General features: G+C 40.2%; 1 protein-coding gene across 1 annotated transcript; it reads left to right on the top strand.

Moving 5' to 3' along the window:
• Positions 1 to 655: 655 nt before the first annotated feature.
• On the top strand, positions 656 to 20,081 carry lmo4a (LIM domain only 4a). The gene is made up of 5 exons (XM_080047091.1): positions 656 to 945; positions 10,671 to 10,936; positions 12,745 to 12,841; positions 16,291 to 16,434; positions 18,179 to 20,081. The coding sequence occupies exons 2-5, from the start codon at positions 10,677 to 10,679 to the stop codon at positions 18,185 to 18,187; spliced, it is 510 nt and encodes a 169-aa protein (XP_079903217.1). The 5' UTR covers positions 656 to 945; positions 10,671 to 10,676; the 3' UTR covers positions 18,188 to 20,081.
• The last annotated feature ends 208 nt before the right edge of the window (positions 20,082 to 20,289 follow it).

The following is a 20,289-nucleotide window of genomic DNA, read 5'->3' as shown; positions in this document are numbered from 1 at the left end:
GAACTTTACACTCTGAAAGGGACCATTCAACATAGGCTAATGTGTATTTTTGTATATTTCATGGACATTTGGCAGGTAAGACAGGTGAACTTCTACACGTGTAGAATTGATTCTTTAACCGAATGCATTGTTCTGAATAGGGAAGAGCAGGAATGTTGAAGCACTTTTGTTATAAAGCCTATTTATTCAAAAAATAGCTGGGTTTTATAACTACTTTTGCTTTATAGGCTACAGTAGGCCTACATATGTCTGTCGGCTACAAATAGACACCAATCATAGATTTCTAGCGTCTACCAATGTCTTACTGGTGACGAGTAGGCTTTGTTGATTAAAGTCCTTTACCTTTCTAATGCCATGGAAACTAATCATTGCTGTTCTTGGAGGTAGCCTACAAGGAGTATGTTGACTTTGAACATTTAGCTCAAAACATAGGCTAAAGTAACACTCAAGTAGGCCTAGGTAGGTAACTGGGTAGCAGCCTTTTCTTTATAGGTCCATGGTAACAGCAGCAAGCATCATCAACTCTCCAGCAGTCATCCATTATCCTGCCGAGAAGCAACAAGCCCCGCCCTCCTAGACTACGTCAGAGAAGGAGTTAATTTATAAAGGACGGAGGACACCTTCAGTCCGTCCACTGTCCGCGCGAGCTCAGACTCGTAAGAACGACGCTGGAAGCCGCACACAATTACAAACACGGACCGGTCAAGAGAAGCGCCCCGGCTGTCAGTGAGCCCGTCTGTGTCCGTTTTCAAGCCATGTGAATGGGGCAAGAGAAGAGGAGTTGCTCCGCGCTACTCGGGCTTTTCTTGTTTTAGCCTACAAACCGGCGCGTGGACAAAATAGCTGCTGAAAAGTTTAACGGCTTATCAGGCACTTCCCCGTGCGTTAGTTCACAGAGGGCGACAGAAGCTGTACGCAGACAACGTCCAAGTTCACAGCAGTGAGGTGAGTTGAATACATGCCATTCAGCGATGCATAGCAAGCCTACTAAACCAACATGCTCCTTCCAACCTTTTCCAGTTGTTATAGGTTATATTTTTGAATAACACTTTTTAGCCACTAGTCACGACGCTTTTTTACCACGGCCGTAGCCTATCCCTAGCCTATTTTTTATCGGCTACTATCAGACCAATTTGTAGTTTTGGTTAAGTAGTTTTTATTTCTGTTTTTATTCTTCAATCATAAACAAGGCATAATCCAAAATTTAAACAAATAACTTATCCTATACCATGATGCCCATCAAAAGTGTTAGAAGACTACTTTAACATACTGTAAATGAAAATGAAGTGAAGTAGGCTACAGATAACAAAAAATATACCTTGAACTCTGAATAATTAAATAGGCTACATGTTGTAGCTTAGTATACGTTTAGAATAGTTTGATATATGTTACCTGTCTTATTCAAATAGTATTAACAACGGTAGTATTAAAAGCTGCCCAATAACAACAATGTAATAGCTATATTATACATTATTGTTAATTAGCCTTGTAGGAGGTGGGAAATGAAAACACATTGAAATCAGTTGATCCTCTCCTCCGCAGGCTACTCCCCTCATCCTATCAGACATGTGAGAGCTTGTTGACTCACCTTGTTAATTCTTAAGTAAATCACATTGCAGATGAAGTGTGTGTGTGTGTGTGCACGCGCACACGCGTGTGTTTGGTGTGGATCCATGATTAAATGAAATAATATGAAAGTAGGAAAAGGGAGTAATAATGACTCCCAATGTAGTGCTGTCATTTCACAACCTGTCATCTCATCGTCTAGTGATCTGTAAAATTCTGTTGCAAATGGTCACCAAATCCCACCTGTAATCCAGCCTAAATTACATTTTTAAATATCATTTCAGCTTGATGAATATTTTTGAGATGTATGTCTATTTTGCCTCAATAGCATGTCTTTTTTCATACTAATACAAATAAAAGGTCCAACGTCTACATTAAGGTGTTAATTTGACTGAACCATGTCTGTTTGCATCTGTCTTATTATCCTATACAACCATCTTGAACAGCAATTGTCTCGACACTAGTTTTTACAGAAGGATCTGTTCATGTTTTGTTAATTGTCTCATTTATGATGCATTTTCTTCTTTAACCATTCTTCTTTAAAACATGTCCATATCATTCTTTATATTCATTACGTCATGTAGATAGTATTTTTAGATTTATAAAATGTATCCAAAATCTGATATTTTAAAAACTTTGGACTCTTAATATGTTTTAATGTAAGTAATCAACTGGAAAAGTGGCATGACCATATGTACAAGTTCAAAACGTTACACTATATTCCCCTGCATTGTCTACCTCATAGGAGTCCAAACCCCTGATTGACTCAAAGGGTGATTACTGGGCGTGATTCATTTATTCATTTGAGCGATGAGGTTGGCTCATTGTTAAAAAGTGGATTGTGTCAGACAGTGCGTGGCCTGAGACGACCTCTTTATCCAGCGCGCCTTTTGTCCAACCATAGGCTCGTTAATGGAAACAGTACACCTGAAACTGCATGCAAATTGACCAGTGTGTCCACACTAGTAGCTGCTTATTAACTAAGCTTTGTTTGGCGTGGGGAGAGCTAGAGTTGCACCCATCCACTCTAGTTTTCAGTACGATCCGAATTCCGATTGATCTGTGTTCTGGATATCATCCCGATACCGATACTCTACGCTATCATAATTATTCTACATTTATTTGTTGGTGGTGGTGTCATGTGTAAGGTAAGGAAGGTTTAAGAAACAGCCATTCTCATTTAAAAGAGGAAAAGAATATACAAAAATGCATAAAGGTTTATCTGGTCCTGCATTGAACGCTTTGAATACAGAAGAACATCAGAAGAATTCAACTTTTTAATTGCTAAATTCTTTTTAATGTGTACTATATTACATAGCTATAATGGTTCTTAAAATGAAATTTTCTTTCATAGTTAAAATGATTTAATGAAAATCAAAAAACAGACCACGGAATTTGGATGGGTACATGGATCAGATAAGTAGATTTCAGCCATATCCGACCTGGTACTGATATTGTATCAGAATGGTCCCATCCCTATAGGGAGAGCATTATATCTTCTGAAGAACTACAGGATAAGAATAAGTCACAACACTGTATGTGTATCTTACTGGAGCGACAAGAAGCTGCAGTCACTTTTCATCTGCATCACTAGTTTATGAAGGTACACAAGCATTTATGAGATTCTTACTGAATCAAATGGTAATTATTTTTTTCATTTATCCAACTTTCAAATGGTAAATGGACTCCACTTATATAGCGCTTTTCCCTGATTTTTCACAGACTCAAAGCGCTTTACTTTAGCCCCTTATACACAGAGATTGCGGCATATTGACGGAACGACATCACTCCAAAATGCCGGCTTTGCTTGCTTCTGTGTTAATTACACAGAACCAAGCAACACCGGCCTGCTGGCGCATCAGTAGCCCCTTTTACACAGCGTCCGGAATGAAAGAGGTGCTTGTAAACAGCGTCAGGTGAGACGTAAACATTTAGCGCCGCGTCGGTCAGCTGCTTTACAACAACAACACTGGCCGGTGAATTGAGAGCAGAAGTGCTGGAGCTTGCAGTAAGAGGGCCGTATTTTACTGTCCCCACGATGTGCCGGTTGATCTCGCTACGCGCTGAGTCCAACATCACTGGGACTGTTAACCAAACTGACAAAATCAATCCGCTTCACCTCTGTGTGTGTGTGTGTGTGTGTGTGTGTGTGTGTGTGTGTGTGTGTGTGTGTGTGTGTGTGTGTGTGTGTGTTTGTGTTTGTGTGACAGGTTTGCTGTGAGCGAGTCTCTTTGTAAGGGCAGCGATCTGCCAACAATCAGACACACATACACACAGTGTGTGAAGTCACCTTAATCTTACTACCCCCCGAGGTAGTAAAATTCCCGGAACAATCTCTCGCACCTTTCTTCCCTCCTTCCGCAACGGTCGCATTTATACAGCAGGGCGGAGGGCCGAAATTCCAGCATATTCCCGGCTTTCACTGGCTGTGTAAAAGGGGCTATTGTTTTGTACACATTCACCTAATCACACACACATTCATACACCGATAGCAGCAGCTACCACGCAGGACGCAAGCTAACTATCGGGAGTAATTCGGGGTTCAATGTCTTGCCCAAGGACACTTTGACATGTGGCGGGGAGGCGTGGGATCGAACCACAGACCCTGCACTCCAGTGGCCGACCGCCATACGTGCTTTGCCACAGCCGCCCAAATGAAATCAATTAGTGGGGCTAATTACATTGTTACCAGGAATCGTTTCTGAAATAATTTTTGGTCTTTAAAAAAAGGGTGTTTTAGAAGATTTACCCAGCACTTTTATTGTCTCATATAAGGGAGGTACAACAACAGCGTATGGCTAAGCCAGACAGCATCTCTGTTTTAGCAGTCCGATTTACCCAACATATCAAAAGTAAAAGTGCTCCTCATGTGGACTGCCAGAATGTTTTATTTTGTTCCTGATGTCTATGTAAGTTGTAGCCGGTCGAAGTGATATGGATTTGAAGTGCATTATGTGGTATTAATATACAAATCACAGTCTTATTGTCAGATGTGGTGGATCATAACTATCAAATGGAAATAATCTAGACAATCTCTAAGTAAAGTACCTGAAAATGTGTCCCACTGGAGTTTACCTACAGTTACTGTCAAGTTAGCTGTAGAACGTTGTGCGTTTGGATAACTGAACCTGCAGCATAACAAAATATTTCTATTAAAAAAACTTCTTTAATCATTTATTGTGCACATTTAGAGACAGTGGAACAAGCTGAAACATTGACATAGATTCACAGGGTGTGTGTAAGTTCCCCGCACTGTGTGAGTCGTGATATGTCTATGCTGTTTTCTCTGCCTTTCCAGCCATGTCTATGCTGTGATAAGCTCCCTTGTCTGGAACGCATTAGTGCTGAAAGACAAATATGTTTTTCACTTAAACTGAAAATTCATGAAGATTTTTGGTCAGAAATGACTTCATGAGTAGATTATATATGTATTTATTCCAAGATGTTTCGTGTAGAAGTACATTTTGGAAATATTCCTTTATTTCCCAGCAGGCATTTGAACTTGTCATGATAGGAAAAGCACCGGTGTTACCAACCACATTAACAACTGTTGTATTCAAGTGTCTGAGCTATGGCATTGTTGTGACAGTGAGACTGAAATTCAGCAATCATTCATTTTCCATACACCTGTGAATTCCCCACTGTTTGCCATATGTCAAATTGCCCCTCAGTGAAAAAGGTTTATTGTATTTTACCAATCACACATTTATAGAATGTAAATGGAATCAAGTGGCAAATGAAAAGAGAAAAGTTTGAGCAGAAGCTACGCTAAGGTTCTTTTATTCTTAATATTTTTAAGAGACAGTCATAGATTTAAGTCAACTACTATATTTTCATCATTGTATTGTGTGCGGTGCTCTTGAGCGATCCCCGACCTCCCCCCCCCCCATCAAAATGTATCGAGATATGGATTACTTCTTTTATTAATTTAACACAAACTGTGGGTAGTCTGGTTTCCCAATTCCCAGTCATCCTTCATATTGAAATGTCAATAACAGGATCCTATGCAGGATTTAAATGCTTGTAGGTTTCACTGGTTGTTCCCATGTTGTGTCTACTTAATAAGTATTTAAAAGGAATTGTCCAACATTTAGAATTTCTTTCCTTTACTCTCCAGCTCAAGTAACGTCGACAGAAACCGTTCCTGTAACTGTGCGTGCATTTTTTGATATAGAAATGGGCTAAAGGTCTCTCACCCAGGTTAGCTTAGCTCAAACACTGGTAGTCAAGGGGAGCGGGTCAAAACTTTACGACTAAATGCATAAAAGCTAAACATTTTTGAACTATTGCTTTTATTTAAGGATTCACTGCTGTGTGTATTTCCACAATAACAACTCATTATGTCTTAAGCACGGATGCTAGTAAGAACTGCAAGTTACTGCCCAAACCATGAGGTATAAAAGTCATCAATTTGGTGCATGAGCTGTTTTTGGTCTTATCCAGAAATGGTTCTCTCCCTCATGTTTAACAGGGCTGGAAGCTGTTGCATTATGCAGACGCAGCCCCACTAATTGATTTCACGGCTGGTGATGTGCCGCCCAAAGGAATCTGGCACAGAAGACAGGAAATAGAATGGAGGGTGTGTGTGTGTGTGGGGGGGGGGCAGCAAGTCCATCCAGGCACAGGGTGACATAGGACATCCTGTGTTCTCAGTCTAAGTCTATTGAAGTATTATTATAGCTGTATTATGTAATAAACCACTTAACGTTTATTGCTCAAATTGCTCAGTTTTGTCACATAGCTAACGACCTTGTAATAAATTCAGCCATATAACTTAATTCACTTTGGATACATTCAGCCACTGTGTGTTGTGGTGCAGTGTGTTTTTTGTTTTTTTCGTCTTGAGTGCAACAATGAAAAGTGCTGTGTGAATATGCCAGCCCTCTGAAGTCACAGATCTGACCAGAGGATTTATGACATTTTATGGGGAAATGTAGTGCTGAGTGCAGCTTGACATTTAAACAGATGATATAATGAATTAAATCATTATATCAATATATACTTAGTTGGAATCTCTTTGCCTATGTGTGTTGATAGATAACCGTCAAAATGTTAACCAATGTCAAAGTAATAATGACGTAATAAGTAATAAAAATGTACGGGAACCAGCATCTTTGATCTCTCATCTTGCGGCTATATTTGCAGATATATTTGTACATTTATCAGTTAACGGTATACTTTGATGTTTTATCACTTTTATTACTCCACTCTCATATCTGTATGGCAAATGTAAAGCTATAGCAAGGGGGGATAAACAGGGGGAAAAGGCTAGCCACAATGTGTTGTATTTACACTTTGGTTGTTGTATGGATGTAATAGACAAGATGTAGCATGTTAGTTGGTGCAATACTGGTTACCTTTGGAAAGCCAGGCTAGCTGGTCTTCATGCTAAGCTAAGCTAATCATCCGCTAACTCTCATATTGATCATATAAACTCCAGGGTTGTATCAAACTCCTCATGTAACTCAAACCAAAAAAGCAAATTTTTACAGAAATATTAAACAAATCCTTTAAGTATACTTAAGTTAGTGTTGGTTGTGCTTGAAAAAAATCCCAAACCTATATATATTACAGCACAATTAATATCAAATGTAATACATGATAGATGGTATGCATGGGGAAGTATCACAACTGATTCATTCATACTGATCAAGGCTATAGGCCTACTGCCGAATACAAACGCTGATGCTCGCCCATCTACAAACCAATCAAGGTCCAGTATAGGGGGACACAGCCCATATAGGTGATAGACACAGGACATGGGTTTAGTCTATGTCATGGAAAGTTCTTTAGTGCGCCGGCAAAGCTGCAATGTGAAACCAAACCTACACGGATCAACTCCATACAGGGGATTTAAAAAATAGTCTTCAAAATGGTTTCTTAATGCCAGTAGTCAGGTCAGTGACGGTCCAGCAGTGCATCACCGCTTCATCAAACTCTCTTCCGTTTCAACCCATCTCTCTCTTATCGCTTCTGATACCTAAACTAAAGGAACAAACGCATTACAAATACTCTTTCCATACCGGTTCCCCCTTTCTCTCAAACTTACCCTGCGTTCCAATCCCCATGCTTCCCTACTATTTAGTATGCCAGAAATAGATTTAGGATGTCCCAATACATGCACGTCAATTGATTGAGTATGCTGAAAATACATAAATGCCCCACTAACTCCATTAGCATTTTGTAGTATTTGTTTTTTATTCTTCACATTTCTCGACATATTGAAAAAAAACTTCCTTATCTGATTTTTTTTTTCTCTGCTGTGGGCCTTCTGTACTTTAGTATGTAGTGAAGTAAAAAGAAAAAGTATGTGATTTGGAACGCAGGGTTAATCAGTTACTACCAGGTAAAGAGGTTTCATTTTGTTTGACATTATTGTCTGTAAAAGTAGGGAAAAAAGAAAAATGATAAAAACATTCTAAAAGTGTTTTTTTTCCAGCCCTGTATAAAGATACTTTAATGTAATATAGAGTAGAGCTGGAAGGGGGTTTTAAGTTGAAAGTGTAATTTGTGAATTATATAGTTGGGGAGTCCAGTCATTGAAAAAGATAGGCTCATTGAAGAATCAGCCTTCACTAATAGGGAAGGTTTGGTCCCTTGGTTGCACACAGGCTTGTTTGTGGTTTTAATGTAGCCTTCGGGTCTTCTTAACATGGTGTTCCTGTGGCTGATTAGAGCCAGGTGTCTACTCTAGAAAATGAGGGTATTGAGGGCAGCCCCGCTCCACTGCAGAGGGCCCAGCTGCTGCAATCTCAAATAATCTTGTGGGAAAGGGCCTACGTCGTAAAGCTAAACATGCCCTTGCTTAAAATTAGAACGAACGCGCCGTAGAGGACAAATTGTGCTGCTGTTGCTCATTTGGAAAATGAAATCTAGAGCCCCGCAATTATTTTATGTTGTTGTTGGCACTAATTATAAATCATGGAAGCAGCTGAAGAGGCAAAGAGTGTGCTGACTCATTGCTGAGCGGCTGCACACACTGCTATGGTTGTACTGCTCGGTGTGTGTGATTCAAAAAAAGCAATATTAATCCCAGCTGTGCATGAAATCAGTTGAGTTTTGTAATGGAAAAAATGAAGGAAAAGGCAGAAATAACAGCAGAGGTTTAAAACGTGTAAAAACTGTTTCCAGAACAGATATAGTAACTTCACTTTATTTCACTGTTTGATTGTGAAACTGTTCTCCAATCAGTTTGGCTTTTGTTTTACATGTTGTTGGAAAGATGATGAAGGGATGAGCAGCTGATCCAAATGAAGTACACTTCTGGACAGTGGTATATGAGGCCTGTGCATCCTTTCATAGAACAGCCCAAAACATTTGTTATAGGCCAAGGGTGTCCAACCTTTTTTCACTGAGGGCCACATACAGAAAAATCTACGAAGGGAAGGGCCACTTTGCAAAAATAATACATTTATCAGGACATGTAGCTGCTCTGATGTTTAGTTTCATAGTGTTTTCGTAAATTGTAATCCTTCTTCACGGCAACACTTTCTTTGCAAATTAAACAGACACATTTCCCCTCAGAGCCGGCCCAAGCCTTCATGGGGCCCTAAGCAGAATTTGATTAGGGGGCCCCCCCTCTCCAATGTTAGCCTGCCCAAATCATTGATTGTTGTTAAATGCCATTCAGACACCCAGTGTGTTCTGCTATTGCCTCCAATGTCCAGCTGTGTGAAAATAATAGCCAGCCGAGATCTCAACCCTCCTAGGAGGGTCTGGGGGTATGCCCCCCCGGGAGATTTTTTAAACTTTTTAAAGTGAAATGCATGAATCTGGTGCACTTTGAGAGGAAAATTAAGAGGCTTAATCTGAAGAATTTTGTATGAAAACATTATTTGGAGACACTGTGTCAGGTGAATTAGAAGCTATTGAAGAAGGACACATTTTCCATAATAATATTAATTTAAAATAAAATATTATGCAGGGTCCTCTGGGATGGGCTTGGTGCTCTTTTTATTTTATGGGACATATTTTCTGTAATATAATGAATGCATTTAAATTATTTAAGAATTAAAAGGGCCATATTACATTATATTTTTTAAATGTGCCACGGGCCAATCAATCAGTTTTGACACCCCTGCACCAGTGGGCTAACTAAGAAAAATAAATAAAAAATAAATAAAAATAAAAGGGCCATATTACATTATATTTTTAAAATCGTTCGCAGGCCAATAAAAAGCGGGCCGCGGGTTGAAGTTGTCCTGCGGGCCGTAGTTTGGACACCCCTGTTATCACTATCACGTGTGTTTGTGTGTGTGCGGCCTCTGCATCCTTTCATACAACAGCCCAAAACATTTGTTATAGGACCAAATGTTGCAGCGCTTCAAAGAAACCAACCTTCAAAGATCACGTTACAACAACAGTTTTTTATAGTCTCAAAAAGATGCTGTGGTTTAGTTTGAACAACTTTGAACTTGTTTAGTGTAGTAAAACAGCAAGTGTGTGTGTGTGTCTGTGTGTGTGTGTGTGTGTCTGTGTGTGTCTTTATATATTTGTGGGGACCAACCCTTGGCGGATGAAAAATGTGAGGACAATTATCTTTGCAAGGACATTTTGGCCGGTTCTCACAAAGACAAGGCTGGAATAGCACTCACTCGGTGTGTGTGTGTGTGTGTGTGTGTGTGTGTGTGTGTGTGCGTGCGTGCGTGTGTGCGTGCGTGCGTGCGTGCGTGCGTGTGTGTGCGCGCGTGCGTATGTTTTCATGTTGGAGTTTCACATTCCCATACACCAGCTCTTTGCCAGTTCTCAATTTAATGGATTGGATCCGTTGCTAAGAGCCTCATCTTATGGAGACGGGGCTGCTTTCATGGCGCTCACTCTTCTCTTTACATTCCCAGTGTGGTAAATGGACTGGGGATGGAAGGGGAAATACTGGGAATGAAATGTCAATCATTTGAATTAGGTGTTGGTTTTTAGAATAGAATATACAATATATGACAATATTGCGACCAACTAAGTAACGTAGACACTGTTTTGTTACACAGATCTTTTGGCATTGCTGTGCCGTCTGTTTCGGTTTCTTATTAGCTACTTCATATTGTACTTTTACTTTTTCCACTGTCCCACATCAACAGTTTGTCCTCTGTGTTTTCCTTCTCCTCCAGGCTGCTATGGTGAACAACAGGCTGGAGGCTCCCACAGTGGCAGTGATGGGTGGCGGTGGGGGTGGAGGAGGAGGAGGGGGGGCAGGGGGCAGGTCGTGTGCAGGGTGCGGGGGTCGCATCTCGGAGCGCTTCCTGCTCTTCTCCATGGAGCGCTACTGGCACACGCGCTGCCTCAAGTGCTCCTGCTGCCACGCTCAGCTGGGGGAGTACAGCAGCACCTGCTACAGCAAGGGAGGCATGATCCTCTGCAAGAACGACTACATCAGGTGAGCCCCCCACCCACCTCCCATTCCCCCACACACTCTCTGTTCAAGACAGCGCTCTTTTTAAAATCGTTAGCCTCATAGCATCATTGCCTGAATCATATTTACTCTACTCTACTTTTACTCTACATCTACTCTATTCTACATCTACTCTACTCTACATCTACTCTACTCTACATCTACGTTTCGTTAGCCTAATAGCATAATTGCCTAAGTCATATTTTAAGGGTTATAGAGTAGGGTAAAGTAGATGTAGAGTATAGTAGATGTAGAATAGAGTAGATGTAGAGTAGAGTAGATGTGGAATAGAGTAGATGTAGAGTAAAAGTAGAGTAGAGTAAATATGATTTAGCCAATTATGCTATGAGGCTAACGAAATGTCACAATAACCGGAGACTGTCACAATTTCCCAAAACCTTAGGGGACGTCTTTGAGTGACTACATTCCAAAAAAACAATGTTATTACCTTCACCATGTATAACACAAGACAACGACATGCAGCAAATCATCACACTTGAGGAGACGGAACTATGAAATATTAGACCAACAAATTGTTCATCATAATAGTCGGCCGCTCATTTCTGTTTGTTGACTAATTGAATATTTGCTTCAGCTGTAAAGTTTATAATGTGTGAACTAAATTTACCAGTGATTTGTTTTCTAAAGGAGTAACTAGAAGTAGCACTTGGCGACTGTATGTCCGTAAAGGCATATAATTGCAGAACGGAGAGTCCAGTGGTGTTAGGCAATGCTTAAATGAATGTAAAAGCCCCTAAGATGCTACAATATAGTGTAGTGACGTTTTTTTTAATACAGAACAGTGCAAGTAGAAGTGGCCATCATAAGGAGCAAACAAACAATGGTGGACATGTGAAAAATGCTATCATAAACATGGTAATAGTAAACACATGTGTGTGTGTGCAGGCTGCACTGGGTATTGTTCTGTGTAGTCAGTGTGTGTCATTGAGTGTTTGTGGATTGGTGAAACACAGATGGAGACATTGTAGGGCCAAACACACAGGGCTGGATGTGGTAAAAGCCATAGCTCAAGGCCTTTTACTCAAACACAGCACACTTTGTATATCAGGCCAGTAATAATACAGTGGCTTTTCAGGACCCCTCTCTCTCTCTCTTGAAATAAATCAAGCTCTAAAACTCTACTCTCAAATTACACCACAACTTGCAGAAGAGAATACACACTGCATAGGCATGAGAGGTCTGCTGTGTTTTGATGTGAACAAATTCATACTGTAATCTACAAGAAAAATGGCTTGTGTTTATTCAGGTGCCTATCAAAATGAGCCCTGATTAACATTCATGTGGTAGTATAGTGGACTTCTTCCAAATTACAATTTGGATGAGCCTTTCCAAACTCATCTCAACTGAAAACCACAATCCTGAAGGGACCCTGGAGAACATTGTGAGCCAGCCAGAAGAGGGTTCAGATCTGATGTCTAGTGAACGTTGTCTTTACATAAACACAGCAAAACATTTTTCTATTTTTTTTCTCCAGTCCATTTTCTGTCTCAAAAGCCTGTGAAGCAGAAGAACTGGTGTTTTGATTTTCATTGGATATTAATATTATACAGGATGTAATGCTGCATTCATGTGGTGTCGGACACATTGGAAAAACTAATTTCCAAGTGGGAAAGTGCACACGAAAGCCTACTTAAGTCGTAACTTAAGAGCGACTTCCCAACTCTGAAAGTCGGACCATCCAACAGCACATGCATGCAGCATATGTCCTGCGTGTCTTATGTTATGTTAATGTTGCTGCTGATAGTGACATGTGCCCATGGTTGTCCTGGCAGGCTGTTTGGACACAGTGGAGCCTGCAGTGCATGTGGACAGTCTATACCTGCTAGTGAGATGGTGATGAGAGCACAGGGCAACGTTTACCACCTTAAGGTCAGTGCTTTTTATTTATAGAATTGTATCACATGACTGATCCATAATGTTCTTAAAGGAATAGTTCAACATTTTAAATGTTAAGCGCTTTGCCTCACTCTCCTGCTCAATATATTATTTATATACACTCAACAAAAATATAAACGCAACACTTTTGTTTTTGCTCCCATTTTTCATGAGATGGACTTAAAGATCTAAAATTAATTCCAGATACACAATTGTACCATTTCTCTCAAACATTGTTCACAAATCTGTCTAAATGTGTGATAGTGAGCACTTCTGCTTTGCTGAGATAATCCATCCCACCTCACAGGTGTGCCACATCAAGATGCTGATCTGACATCATGATTAGTGCACAGGTGTGCCTTAGACTGTCCACAATAAAAGGCCACCCTGAAATGTGCAGTTTTGTCTCACAGCAAAATGCCACAGATGCCACAAGCATTGAGGGAGCGTGCAATTGGCATGCTGACAGCAGGAATGTCAACCAGATCTGTTGCTCGTGCATTGAATGTTCATTTCTCCACCATAAGCCGTCTCCAGCAACTTCGCACAGCCATTGAAGAGGAGTGGACCAACATTCCACAGGTCACAATTGACAATCTGATAAACTCTATGCGAAGAAGATGTGTTGCACTGCATGAGGCAAATGGTGGTCACACCAGATACTGACTGGTTCTGAGTCCCCAGACCCCCAATAAAGCAAAAAATGCACATTTCAGAGTGGCCTTTTATTGTGGACAGTCTAAGGCACACCTGTGCACTAATCATGATGTCAGATCAGCATCTTGATGTGGCACACCTGTGAGGTGGGATGGATTATCTCAGCAAAGCAGAAGTGCTCACTATCACACATTTAGACAGATTTGTGAACAATGTTTGAGAGAAATGGTACAATTGTGTATCTGGAATGAATTTTAGATCTTTAAGTCCATCTCATGAAAAATGGGAGCAAAAACTAAAGTGTTGCGTTTATATTTTTGTTGAGTGTATATATACACTCACCGGCCACTTTCTTTGGTACAACGGTTAGATTTTGTGTAGTCCTGTCCAGGTCTACATGCCTAAATGCATTGAGTTGCTGCCATGCGATTGGCTGATTAGTTATATGTGTTAACAAGAAATTGAACCGGTGTACCTAATAAAGTGACCGCTGAGTGTATATGTGTATACTAGTACTGTCAAACGATTCAAATGTTTAATCGCGATAAATCACACATTTTAATCTATTCTAAATGTTCCTTGATTTATTTTTGTCCCATTATTTTTTCTGTTGTTTTGTGTCCGGTCTAGGTAGATCTGGTGTGGTGTTGTAGTTTTTCTAACGTTACTAGTTGTTGCAACAGCATGTGATCAAAAGCTACAACGTTTGCTAGGCCAAAAAGAACGTTAATCTTGCGATAAAAAATGGTACGCCGTTGAAATGGGTTTGCATTAACGCCGTTAATAACGCGTTTCACTGACAGCACTAATAAATACGGTATGTCTTTGATTCTAAAAAATAATGAGCTTAACATAGTGTGGGAAACATATGAGTCAAAACAAGCACACAGGAGCATTTAGCGGTTTAGTTAAGCTTTGTGCTGTCAGCGGAGGCACGCTAATGCTCCCCTTAGCTACCGGCGCTGGAGCTAAGCTAACCTGGATGAGCGACCCATGCCTCTAACTTCATCAAAAATGCACGCACAGTTACAGGTACAGTTTCTGTCTCCTTTTATATTGAGCCATTGAGTGAGGCAGTGGTTGACACTAACGCTTGCCCGGGGCAACTGAAAATAATGTTTGGGCAAGTTGAGATTGCTTCTTGGTTGCCCGGACGAGCAAGTGGATTTTAGAGGGTTTGTCTGTAGTCTAGGCTATGTAGGCTACATGTGTTTTACAGTCTGCAAAACATTTTTTTTTCGCTAACTCACACAAAATAGATCGGCTATATTCGCAATTGAGCAGCTGCGCGCGGCAGCCAGCAGCATCACAGTCGCTCTTTCGCACTCGATCTCTCTATCTCTCTCTCACACACACACACACACACACACACACACACACACACACACACACACACACACACACACACACACACACACACAGCCTGTGTGCACGCAGTTTCTCTGTCTACGTTCCGAAAGCCGGCTCTATCCTACGGACCTGGTTCCGCTATATTCAAAACCCAGAAATCAATAACGTTTGAGCTTATCGATACCGCTATGGAGTCCAGTAGGCTAGGTCACATTATATAATTTTAAATATCGAGTCGGGTCATCTACCTTCGACTGTCTTGAAGAAACTCCTTCAACCCGCTCCGTCTCCAAAAAAAAAAAAAAACTCTTGTCTGCTGAGCCGCTGCAGACGGGCTCCGCACCGTCTCATCATTCATTCAATGCAGCGGTGATCAACAAACGAGAGACTGTAGCAAGTCCCGCAGTTAAAAAATCGGATAGTTTTTAAATCCATATTAAAATCTGCAGGATAAGACCTAGTTAGCTAAAAAAAATTCAGACACAGCCTAGTTTGCTAAAAAAAATCGCAAACGGTTCAAATGTGATGTGTTCAGGTCGGCTCAGTAAAATGAGTATTAGGCAAAGGTCAATAAAATGACATCATGATGTGTTCAAATGTAACATCAAGAAAATAAGAAATTTTAGTTTTTCGCGGGAAGCTTGAATAATAGCCTACAGTTTGGGTAAAAAACTTGTTTTCCCAGCAATATAAACTAAATAGTAGGCCTACATATGGAATTATGACCTGCTTAAAGTCCTATCCTGAGCTCTGCTCATCTTATAAGCAATTAAAGCAATAATACCAGTTCTCTTTAAACAAAATAATAGAAAGGTATCGATAAAGATTTGGATTGTGGAGTCTTTATAATGGTATCAATATGAATAGAAATGAATGATCCCCCTCCTTACTTACAGTATAACTGGGCAATAGCTTTAACATGGTGGACATTAATCATTTTTTGGCACACAATCACTTTTTGGCACAATGTGACTTTTTTTTGTGGAAGCTAACATTCAGCTTGACTCTGAGCTAGACTGAGTTTTCTGAGCCCCTGGGCAAGGTGCATGGCAAAAAGAGGCCCTTTCACGATGCTGCAGCAGGACCAAGCGCTTGGTGTAGTGTGATGTCATGATATATAGGCTTATATGAATTGTTGTTGGTTGTATGTGGTCAGGATGAGACTAGTAAGCTGTGTTTGCATTTAAGAGATAAGAGATTGCTAAAATCTATAATTCAATTAGCCTTTACTGTATATATCATTGTTTAACAGTTTTTTTGTTTTTTTTTGGGCAAGTGAACACAACATTCGGGCAAGTAAAACATTACCTGTACTTGCCCTATGGGCAAGTGCATTTGAAACCTTAGTGTCAACCCCTGTGAGGCAAAGCGCTAATCATTTAAACTGTTGAACTACTCCTTTAACAGTGAGCTTACATGCCCCCCTCCTCTCCCAGTGTTTTAGCTGTGCGACCTGCAGGAACCGCCTGGTCCCTGGTGATCGCTTCCACTACATCAACGGGACTATCTTCTGTGAACATGACCGGCCAGGAGGGGGGCTGCTCTCTGGCCATCCAGCTCCACTCATGACTGACCAGAAGGTGAGAGGGCCATGGGGATGCTACAGTTAAAGGTGCACTACGTCACTTTGGGTGTGTCAGAGAAGTGAACATTTTCTAAGTTATGTTCTCATAAGCAAATAAACAAGATTTGCTGACAGAAAATGTGATCCCTGGAACACTGTTTGAAGTTAGAAAGCTTTGTGAAAAGTAACTGAATGACTGTTTATGTCAGCAGGGCTGTTGAGAAAATATGTTTTGTGAACTAACTGCAAATGTAAAAGAAATGTCTCTCTCTCCTGAAAGTGCATAGAGAACTTAAACAGTGCAAAGTGGTGCACCTTAGCAAATGAGGCTTTTACTGTTCTTTGTGAACACAAAACCAATGAAGATAATGAGGGGAAATGAAGGAAGTTAAAATGTTTGATTGTTGTTTCAGCAGTCAAGTAGCCATGGTTTGGAGGAGAGGGATGTGTATATACAAAAAAATAAGAGACCAGTCTGGATTTTTCTACAATCTTTCTCTCTACATTACTTATTGGAAAATGCTCTTAATGACAATATTTTTTTTTGGGGGGGGGGGGGGAATTTGGTAGAAATGTTGTCAGTAGTTTATAGAATAAAACCAAAATGTTCATTCTACTCAAACATATGCCTATAAATAGTAAAACGATAGACACTGAACATTTGGAGTGGTCTCCTCATTTTTTCCAGAGCTGTATATATAACGTGTTGCGAGTGTGAGGGACTGTGGATTGAAACATGCAACTCAGACAGAAGAATTGGGAATATTGAAGGCAGCTTCCTTTCTTCTTCTATAAATGCAGTGTCCTCACAGTAACATTACCACGACAGCAAAGTCACATGTTAGTTTGTTTGAATTAAGCATCAGAGGTACCACACATGAACAGAACATTAATTGTACGATTTGGTATATTGTTCAGTTTAGGAATTAGACAATGAGAAGTTTCCATGAGTTCACCTGGAACTCCCAAACTGCTACTATGTTAAGTGGCTTTTGTCTCTGACGTTTTTTTTCCTCACAAAAGTTCAAGTGAACTTTAAACTGATGGTTGAGCAACTGGAACAAATGCTAACCTAAGCTAATTGTGTAAACTAGTTAATGATCTTTTTTTATGTGAAAAAGCACTGCCAGACTTTTTATTCTTTGATGGTGGGTTACAGGTGAACTCAGGATAGCCTTTGCTCTAGACACACATCTTCAATGATGGAAAATCCATGTGTGGAATAAAAGGGATAAATTATAATTAAAATATGAGGTAAAAATATAACATTGCTATTTTAAATTTTCTAATTTCCTGTTAGCGGCAATGATGGTCTGGTATAAAGTGTGAGTGCAGGGCAGTCAGAAGCAGAGAAGTGTTCTGTAGGTCCGTGTGTGTGTGTGTGTGTGTGTGTGTGTGTCTGCATCTTTTCATACAACAGCCCAAAACATTTGTTATAGGACCAAATGTTGCAGCGCTTCAAAGAAACCTCCTCTTGGGACATATCATCACGTTACAACAACAGTTATTTATAAACTCAAAAAGATGCTGTGGTTTAGTTTGAACAACTTTGAACTTGTTTGGTGTAGTAAATAATAGCAAGTGTGTGTGTGTGTGTGTGTGTGTGTGTGTGTGTGTGCGCGCGCGTGTGTGATGATTTCTGTTGGTATTTCCATTGTTCCCCTCATGTCTTATCATGGTCATGAAAACAGGTGCATCATGGTGTGAAGAACACAGGTGTTACTATAACATTTTAACTTTTTTTTTGCCATGATTCACAGGTCTGCTGAGCAAGATGGATGGAAAACCAAACCAAAGTGCCTTGTCCCCCACCTTTCTCCTCCATCTCTCCATCACACTTCCTGTAAACCCCGCCCCTTGGTCGACCACCATCCATTCTGATTGGCTGTCACTCCAAAGACTGGATATAGTCATTTCAAATTCAACATCCCGACTCCTCTTGACTATGACTATGAGAGAGTATTGAACTTTGGACCAGTGCTCCGATACTGAATATGGTTGGAATGTATCCTGTTGTCTAGTCTGAACCTTTGGCAACATCACTGATAAGAACTCCCATGGCCAATGGGGAGGGGAGTGGGGGATGGACCGCTCAAGAACAATGATCATCCAGCAGCTTCACCCATTACCTTTACCCAATTCTAACCATTGAATAAGGAGGGAACACTGACAAACCATGTGACTCCTGCCAACACAGACCATAACACCTAGCGGGACCAGTTCTTTGGTTTAAGAAACAAAATGGATGGATTTCCTGTTGGATATTTCTCTCACTGCGACCGACCAGCTGAACAAGACACATCATCTATATTGATACTTTGACTCTGATGGGATTCTTCATGAAACATTCAAGAAACATGTTAGTTTTTTTCTGGATTGTTTTTTCATCACAGTGGGTTGGGGGGGGGGGGGGATACAGAAGCAGCTGGAATTGTCCATAAGCAATTATATGTACAGAACTAAACCTCAGGCCACATTGCAGTAGTAAACCACCTTTTCCTGTTTTAGCCCCGTTACAAACTCAACACATTCTCAATGTTTTTCTCTATCTTATGAACATCTACGTTTCATTTTAAACCACACTACCAAGCAGTACCATTTGCCATGTATGGAAATGAAGGGCATATTCAAAGATTCAGAGCAAATTTGTCCTTTTATGCAAAAAAAAATGAGCCTTGTTGAAAATACCACCAAATCACAAAGACCAGCAGTTATAGTGGCGCTAATTAACGCCATTGAGACCCATGTATTATATTGGAGCAATTTCTCTCTCTCTGTCCTTTCCTCAATTTAACAAGCTTTTCGGTAAAAACATTAAAAAAAACAATATTACTAAATCATCATCTAATAATAGAAATTAAATAACAATATATGAATGTAAAATATAGACAAAGCTCTAGTTGAAATTATTCTCATTGAATAAATATTGAATAAATATTGAATAAATATTGAGTGATATGGGCGAAATCTATGGTCAGCGGTTGCTTCATTAAGAGTTCACACTATATCTCAATTCAACTCAAAAGGAGGACAAATTGCACTCATCTGCTAAACTTTATTGGCATGTTAGCGATGGCATATAATTACTGCACATTTTCTTGTGGATATGGTGCTCAAACGGGGCAGATTGCAGGTGCTAATTCTGTGCAACTCATGGAGCTACAGTATGAGCACGTGCACAATCCAGTCTTTGTGGGTCTGTGTGTTCCAATGCTTTGGGTTTATGACTAAACGCCAGCAAAGCCAATGACATGTCCATCAGCCTCAGCTTTACTTTGTGTTTAGCGCTACAGTAACTAGCATGTCAGCCAATGTTAGCACGCTACGCTAACAATCAAAAACTAAAATGGTGAACATTGTAGATATTAACCAACCCTTTTAAAAGCTAATCTCTGACCACAGCGATGACATCACAATGATGAGGGATGACCAGAGAGTTGTAACAAGACTTTGAAAGATGAGTGCTTAGATTTGCATATTCTTGAAAATGTTGTTTGTCCAGTAAAATGTGGATCAGCTCAGACATGTGTGAGTGTGCTGACTTTCAGCTCCATCTCTAAATAAAGTGTTACATGTTTTGAAACTTTTATTTGAGTGGTTTTACATATTTTTACATATAAAAAACAGAATAAGTAGACACATACAATACTTACACAACACCCCCCCCCCTCACCTCAGACAGCAAAGTGTGACTGTCATGTTGTTATCATTAACCAAGAGAGGTGATGAGTGCGAGGCCATGAAAATAAGACACAAATTGTAATCAACCGTATTGTATTTGGATCCACTGCTGCCCAGTATCCACAACTAACTTTGAACCCTCAACGTGTCCTCCATCTCACTCTTTGGTTCTCTATTCTTTATATGAGTG

This window comes from Ammodytes marinus (genome assembly GCF_949987685.1).
Source record: "Ammodytes marinus genome assembly, chromosome: 18".
Lineage (NCBI taxonomy): Eukaryota > Metazoa > Chordata > Actinopteri > Uranoscopiformes > Ammodytidae > Ammodytes > Ammodytes marinus.
Note: the sequence above shows the minus strand (reverse complement) of the source record. Positions and strands in the feature narration are given on the sequence as shown.

What these genes read in the sequence shown, in the direction of transcription:
- lmo4a (XM_080047091.1), top strand. Translation starts at nt 10,677, where the DNA reads ATGGTGAACAACAGGCTGGAGGCTCCCACAGTGGCAGTGATGGGTGGC. An exon ending in TGCAAGAACGACTACATCAG is followed by an intron (nt 10,937 to 12,744) that starts GTGAGCCCCCCA and finishes TTGTCCTGGCAG; the next exon opens with GCTGTTTGGACACAGTGGAG. An exon ending in GCAACGTTTACCACCTTAAG is followed by an intron (nt 12,842 to 16,290) that starts GTCAGTGCTTTT and finishes CTCCTCTCCCAG; the next exon opens with TGTTTTAGCTGTGCGACCTG.